At 38.5% G+C, this 7,368-nt stretch overlaps 1 protein-coding gene across 9 annotated transcripts in view; it reads right to left on the bottom strand.

Moving 5' to 3' along the window:
* Nucleotides 1–7,368, bottom strand: part of LOC136848840 (mechanosensory protein 2-like) — a 704,506-nt gene that overhangs the window by 495,563 nt on the left and 201,575 nt on the right. Inside the window, exon 1 of one of the 9 annotated variants that reach the window (XM_067121672.1) lies at nucleotides 406–1,029. The exons of 7 other annotated variants lie outside the window; for them this stretch is intronic. Coding sequence is in view for 1 of the 2 variants with exons in the window: in XM_067121706.1 (XP_066977807.1) it covers nucleotides 406–442 (37 nt within the window). In the remaining variant the exon portion in view is untranslated. Of the gene's footprint in view, nucleotides 1–405; nucleotides 1,030–7,368 lie in introns of those variants that run through there. One more of the 9 variants, XM_067121706.1, reaches the window with a different exon arrangement.

The raw sequence follows: 7,368 nt of genomic DNA, 5'->3' as shown, positions 1-7,368 counted from the left end.
CTGAAAGAAGTTCCGTGAAGAAGGATCCAATAACTATGATGATATAATATATAAACCATGTGTTATAATAACATATGTTATAATGACATATAACCACGTTTTATGGTAATTATTTATATATATTTTCCGATGATTGACAGTATAATTTTTAAAATCACAAAGTATATAAATGTTTATCCTTTTTTTTGCCAAAAATACAGGACATATCATATTTCATACACAAAAAGGGGGAATTAAGGGAGTTCTCAATGGTATTGTATGGTAGTTATCACACTCACCATGCACAGTTATAGAGAAAAAAAATATGTATATATATATTTAATTCAGGGATGAAGAATGAAGAAAGAAGAAGTGGAAGTCATCAAAATCAAACTAAGAGGAGAAATCGGGCTCGGTAATACTCACACCCTGTGAAGTCGTGGCGTGAAAATTTGGGTTTCATGAATAAGATTTGCTTAGCCTCATGGTTCAACGGCCCGACCGCCTCATGGTTTTGGGAGGCCTCAACTTGCAAGTGCTAGTACTAGGACGAAGCAGTGGCTAGATGGTTCTTCACTATACCATGACCACCACCTCCTTCTCACACACCAACGCACTCATGTTGCTCTTGTGATATTCCTCTTTTATTTCTTTATTTTCAGGCGAGAAATCTTGGCCAGAATTCTCGAGGGCGAAAATGATTATCTGTTATTATTTGAGAGCCGCAACACCACCAAAGGCTTGTGACCAAGGGCTCTCGTGAAGGCAGAACCACTTCCAAAACTGCGCACCTCTTTTCTTTCTTTCTTTCTTTTCTTTTCTATTTTAACCAATTGCCATTGCAATGCAGGTCTTTAACGCCTGTTAATTACTAGTCGATCGAGATTACATGTTCCTCGAAAAGTTGAAAAAATTCCCCATTCATTAAATCTGGGTCTTGATCCATAAATAGGCACTATTTGGGTGACAACCAATTACAACCTCGGTACAATATTGCGTTACGAAAAGGAGAGATCTGATTGGCTACTCCACGGGGCCGTACCAGGCGGCTGAATGGCTGGCGGGGGCCGGGACAATGCGACCTGAGACAGGCTGCGCATGAGCACTGGCCTGCGTCCTAGCATGTCGATTAGCTGCTGAGAGAGAGAGAGAGAGAGAGAGAGAGAGAGAGAGAGAGAGTGGGGAGAGAGGGGGAGGAGGGAAGGGGCGGGGGGACAGCAGGTATCGTTGGACGAAAGTCGTCTATATAGCCTTTCGTCATCTACATGTTGGAGCGTTCATTGCAAAATATTTTTTTTTTACATTTCTAACCTCTTGCGGATAATCACGAGGTGCCAGCGCTGACCTCTGTCACTTATCTATCTCTCCTAAAGATTGATTTTCTCAATTGAAAAGGATGGAGAGAGAGAGAGAGAGAGAGAGAGAGAGAGAGAGAGAGAGAGAGAGAGAGAGAGTTTCTAAATTGGGAACAGGATGGTTGAGAGGGCATTCTTGTTGTGGGAGGGAAGAGTTCGGGGTCATGTCTGGTTGTGATAGCAGTCGTAGCTGTAGCAGTGTTAAGGGGGTGGGGATGGGGGTGGGGGTGGGGGGGGCTACTGCTTTACCAATGGTTTTAGCTGAGGTGATGAGAAAGGAAGAGGGGGATGGAGGGAGGAGGAGGAGGAGGAGGAGAAAGTAGGAGTAAAGGGGTGTGCTGCAACTTGCTGCGAGCTAAAACAGAGTCCTACTTATGGGGAAATTTAGATACTAACTGCACACCTGCTTTTCGCGTAATTAACTTCTGAGCTGTTACATTAACGGAATTCACTAGGGTTGTACTTAAGTTAAATGAGATAAAAGCGCAAATGGACACATTAATGAACTCCAAGTAACTTTTTCAATTATCACGCCTAGCAATGAAGTCTATTTTCGAGAAACGAACCCGAATGTCCAAAATACCGCCGGAATGGAATACTTCCAGGAATTCCGGACTCATAAAAAGGCTGCTCATAAATAAGAATCAAGTTAGTTCTTTTAATATCTAAGATATACCAGTTATCTAATCTGTTACTACGAAGTTAAAACAGGAGAAGTCAAAGTTTTAAGTACGAAGGGGAAATTCGTCCTCTGTTGCATTCTAATTTCTTTTTTATCATATTCATTTTGTTCCAGAACCACAATTCTTTTTAAACCGTAGATTCTCCAACAGCTCGCTATCGTGGTCAAGGATCTGCCTTCCAAATCCTACAAAAAAATGATGACGTCAATCTCACAGAAATCTCCTTTGTTCTGTAGGACCATATTGATGCTGTTACCAATAAATAATCAGATTACAGTCTTATACTGTTTAGCCCCTTCCACCTCCACAACCAGTTAGTTCTCTTTCATTTTTTCTCGTGCCTTTTACCTATTCAATTTTCTGTCTATCGCATCAATTTGTCTTAGCTCTGTATGTATTAATTATTACACTTTAACTTTTTTTCCAGTTCTCTCTCTACCTCTTTCTCCGTTTTTCTTCTTCGCACTTACATTTCTCCTCTATATCGTTCTGATAATAATTACTTCACCAGGAGTGAGAAATAGATATGGGATGATCATTAAGCTTTAAAAATCTTGGCAGGAGAGAGAGGACGTCGAGTTGGGGGTGGAAGGGGGTGAGGGAGGTTTGAGTGGGCCAGGAGAGGGTGTTGGGGAGTTAGGAGAGGGGTTGTGGAGAATGAAGGACCTTCTCATATTGATGTCTTTAGCTTTCCACTGGAATACCGCGAGAGATCACTCAATATAGAAATCATTACGGCTCGTTACATAAATCGCTGACGTGATGCTCGATACTCATTACTCACAATGGGCTTGAAAATCTAGATTCCCCTAAAAAAAAAATATTTTACATATATATATGTATATATATATATATATATATATATATATATATATGTATATATATATATATATATATATATATATATATATATATATATATATATATATATATATATATATATATATATATATATATATTGCATTCCACTTGAATACTGGATAAATTAATCAAAATTTAAACATCATTGAAACTACTTTAGATAGTTTACTGTAAATTACAGTGATTTTGAATAACTAAGATTTTCCTATAACATACCACGAACACATAATTATACAGTCCTTGTGGAGGATGCAAAAATTATTCAAATTTAAACAAAATTGCCTCTACCAAATTGTTATGTTGTTGGAAAATATGAACAAATTCATGTTAAGGCCTGATCGATTCACAATACCTATATTAGGAGGCTATTTAAGGTGAGCATTCCTCTGATATCTCCAAAAATAAGAATGAGCACATATTCCTAAGATAAAGGAATTATTTCCTTTTAGTAATTAAGTTTATTTTTATACGACAACCAAACAAGTTTTCAACAAAACAGCAAATACATATATAATAGTAATGTGACATAATCCTCCTGTTAATAGTTGTCAAAGCCTCCAACTCCCTAACATTTCGACGGAAAGTTTGAGAAGCAGCAGGGAAAAAGGTGTAGCCTAAACAGCTATTCCGGAAGTCGATGAACAAGCCATTAAGGCGTGTCTTAGTACAAGGAGCTATTTGGGATTGCAAACCTGATTCAACGTAAATAACTTCTTGTCGACTGCAGCTATTTCAGGAGGTTCCTGTTAAAAACTGATTATTTGTCTGTGCAATCTTACGTGGCACCAAAGTGTTTTGGTAACTAGGAGCTAAATAAACATTTTTGTTGAAAACTGAACGCTGATTCATTGCATTCAATTCCTCGAGGATTCATTTCCATTTTACAAAAATTATTAAACCTCCAGGACTAAGCAAAAACCATCCTTCGTCGTAAGGCAAAAAATTGGAACAGTTTTGGATTTTAATAACAATTTTGCACACCAGAATAATCCTGACCTCAGCAGATATTCATTTCTTAAGAAGCAATTATTAGGTTCAAACACAATATCAAATATTTCCAACACCAAATCTAAATAAGAGAACAACGGCCAATTAAATGACTCAATGCCATTTGTCAGTTAAAGAAAACATCCTTAAAATGTTAACTGTATAAAAACAAGAAAACTACATGCACTGCAGACGTCTTCTATAGAGACAAATAACTAAGAGTTAACAACGAATTACCCTGGACAATCTTGGCCAATCTAAAGGCACTTACAATTAGCACAGTTCTCAAAAATACCCTTTTCCCCTTTTTCAGAGAGATCTTTGAGCAGCCAGCGGGAAATTTAGAAATGATTCATCTGAAATTCAGGACAGTCCCACCGTTTCAGGGGGTGCCAAAGCAGTGAAGCCGTCAATTCAAAATCTGGTGGATTTTGGATGCTCCAGATTCCCCAACATTTGAGGACGACGACGACGAGGGAGGAGGAGGAGGAGGAGGAGGAGGAGGAGGAGGAGGAGGAGGAGGAGGAGGAGGAGGAGGAGGAGGAGGACCAAGCCTCTGACAAAATGATAGTATTAAATCTGTCTCCGTGGGATTTCGTCCCTTCTTGGAAGGAGAGAAGGAAAGAACGGAGGGAAGAAAGAAGAGGAAGAGTAATATATGGGATACTAAAAACGACATTCAAAGCCACTTTGTATCCACGTGGATTTGAAAGATGCTCGTGCGTGGACACATGCAACCACATAATGGCTTCTTGGTAAATAAAAATATTAGAGGGTCCTAAATGACCAATACAATGAATGCAAGGTAACTACAACCCCGTGCATAGAAACCGAATACGCGTCAATATTCATACTACATATTTTACATTTTATATAAATTTACGCCAAATGCCCGATGGGCCTTTATGCGTAGTGTAAAACACCGTATTTGCCGATCGACATGCGCCTAATTCCAGGCATCAAAAAGCGAAAACTGAACTCTACCTACAAGAGTGATTCTGTCGTTTAACACATACCTGACATTTTACAAATCTTACAAGCAAAAAGAAAATAGATCAGCTCAAATATCTTTATTCCATTACTCTCTAATTCTGTACAGGTACCTATGCATTTATGCATGTATGTAGGTTTGTATACTTAAAATACCCGGGACATGTGGCATGCACCTCGCAGAGTCTATAAAGGCAGCGAGACGCACCATCAAAGTTCATGAAAAGTAGACCCTTTGGTCTTTGAACCCACATCGCCTGGAACGCGCTCTAAACAGATACTAGCCTGGTGTGACCGTTTCGCTAAGTAGCAGCGAAGGACTGACACAACATAAGACGGAGCTCACTTCCCAGCAGAGCGAAGGAATTGATAGCAGGTGAACTAGGAATCATCTTCAGAGGTTACAGCCATACTTCGTGTTTTTCACGATATCTACCCGAATCAGAATGAAATAGCTCCCATATCCCACACTTATCCTCCTATATTATTTTTCTCGCGCCATCCACTGCTACCTCTCTTTATTTAGCGGTTGCATCCATCACTGTGTTATAAATCTCTCTCGCTCGCTTCCTTTGTCTCTTTACCAGCTACAGGCAAAAAGAGGACGACGGAGAGGGGAAAAAAGTCACAGAGGGAGTGACCGCGCAAGACGTAGAGGGAGACTTTGTCTTTTGTAATTGACAACAAAGATCAATCACGATGGAGAGAGAGAGAGAGAGAGAGAGAGAGAGAGAGAGAGAGAGAGAGAGAGAGAGAGTACTGTTATCATCCACTTGTGAGTTCTTATTGTATTGAGTGTATAATTTAGTCGCCTCTTTTGTTGTGTTGTATACATGCGTATACATGGATGTTCCATATGTACTGGAAAATCTCTATTTCCGCTTCAATTTGCTTGAGTGCCTGTGTTTTGGAGACTATACGTGGTCGAAGTCATAGGACTGATCTGTTGTGCCTCTTTTGACCTAAGCAGTGGTTGGTCACCCGCGGTGTGTGTATGTGTGTGTGTGTATATTTATAAACACACACACACACACACACATATATATATATATATATATATATATATATATATATATATATATATATATATATATGCATACAAGTGCGAGTGTGTGTGTGTGTGTATGTTATGTCTGTCATTTCCAATAGAGGGAGTAGCCCTAGAGAAATCTTGAAGAAAATATTCGCATGAATCTTTAGCGCTGCAGAATCTACATAGAAGCATCATTCGCAGCAGTACAAAGATGACGGATATAAAACACAGTCAGAAGAGAGACGTACAGAGAATTGTGTCTAAAGCCTTCATTTCAGGGAGGAAACAAAAACCCTACGGCAAATAACATAACGACAGGAACACAAACAAAATAAATTTGAGAAGCACAACAGACATCCAACAAGTAACCAAAGGAAAACGTTGAAAGAAAATGAATAACGAGAAAAATGACGCTAAGTCCATAAATTAACGATCTCTCTCTCTCTCTCTCTGAGAAAAAGAGGTATTAAAGAGACGAGTTAATCCATGAATTACAAACTCTCTCTCTCTCTCTCTCTCTCTCTCTCTCTCTCTCTCTCTCTCTCTCTCTCTCTCTCTCTCCCTGGGAACTCACAAAGAGGACGCTTCTAACGAGCCAGTATTCACGGGAGTAAAAGGTATAAAAGAATAATAAAAGAGCGCCAAAGAGATGGTCCAGAATGGCCAAAGACTCACAAAAGAGAGAAATAAGACGACGACAACTCGGTTTGTCGGTTTCAGCTGTTTTATAAAGACGGCTTTATACTGCTTTTGCAGGTGGAGATCAATTCTCATTTGTCCATTCATATTTGTGAATAACATGACAAACTTTAAATCTTCTGCTCTTTCTAGTCTTCGTTAACATCACTATGGCTCTTACTTTTACTCTAAACAGAACGTTTTCAGACATTCTCATTTCACGACTTTTTCCCAAGTCAATTCTTACATGGTCAAAGGTCCTACTCATTTTTCCCGAAACGTATCTACACAATTTAATTTCCAAGCGGTAGTAAATAAAGTTATCGTTTGTGTGCGTGTCAGAGAGAGAGAGAGAGAGAGAGAGAGAGAGAGAGAGAGAGAGAGAGAGAGAGAGAGAGAGTTAATAATGATCCATGATATCTACGGTACTGCCTGGACATGTTGAGCCTAAATTCACTTATAAAGGGTTGGTACAATAGTGACGGAAACAAATATTTCGAATTTCAAAATAGCGTTTCCATTTTATCGAATCATTATCTCTCTCTCTCTCTCTCTCTCTCTCTCTCTCTCTCTATATATATATATATATATATATATATATATATATATATATATATATATATATAGAGAGAGAGAGAGATAGAGATATATATATATATATATATATATATATATATATATATATATATATATATATATATATATATATATATATATAGATATAGAGAGAGAGAGAGAGAGAGAGAGAGAGAGAGAGAGAGAGAGAGAGAGAGAGAGAGAGAGAGACGTCATTTCAGTTTAA

The sequence above is a fragment of the Macrobrachium rosenbergii genome, chromosome 2 (genome assembly GCF_040412425.1).
Source record: "Macrobrachium rosenbergii isolate ZJJX-2024 chromosome 2, ASM4041242v1, whole genome shotgun sequence".
Classification (NCBI taxonomy): domain Eukaryota; kingdom Metazoa; phylum Arthropoda; class Malacostraca; order Decapoda; family Palaemonidae; genus Macrobrachium; species Macrobrachium rosenbergii.
The sequence above is the reverse complement of the archived record's forward strand: the minus strand, read 5'-3'. Positions and strand labels throughout refer to the sequence as shown.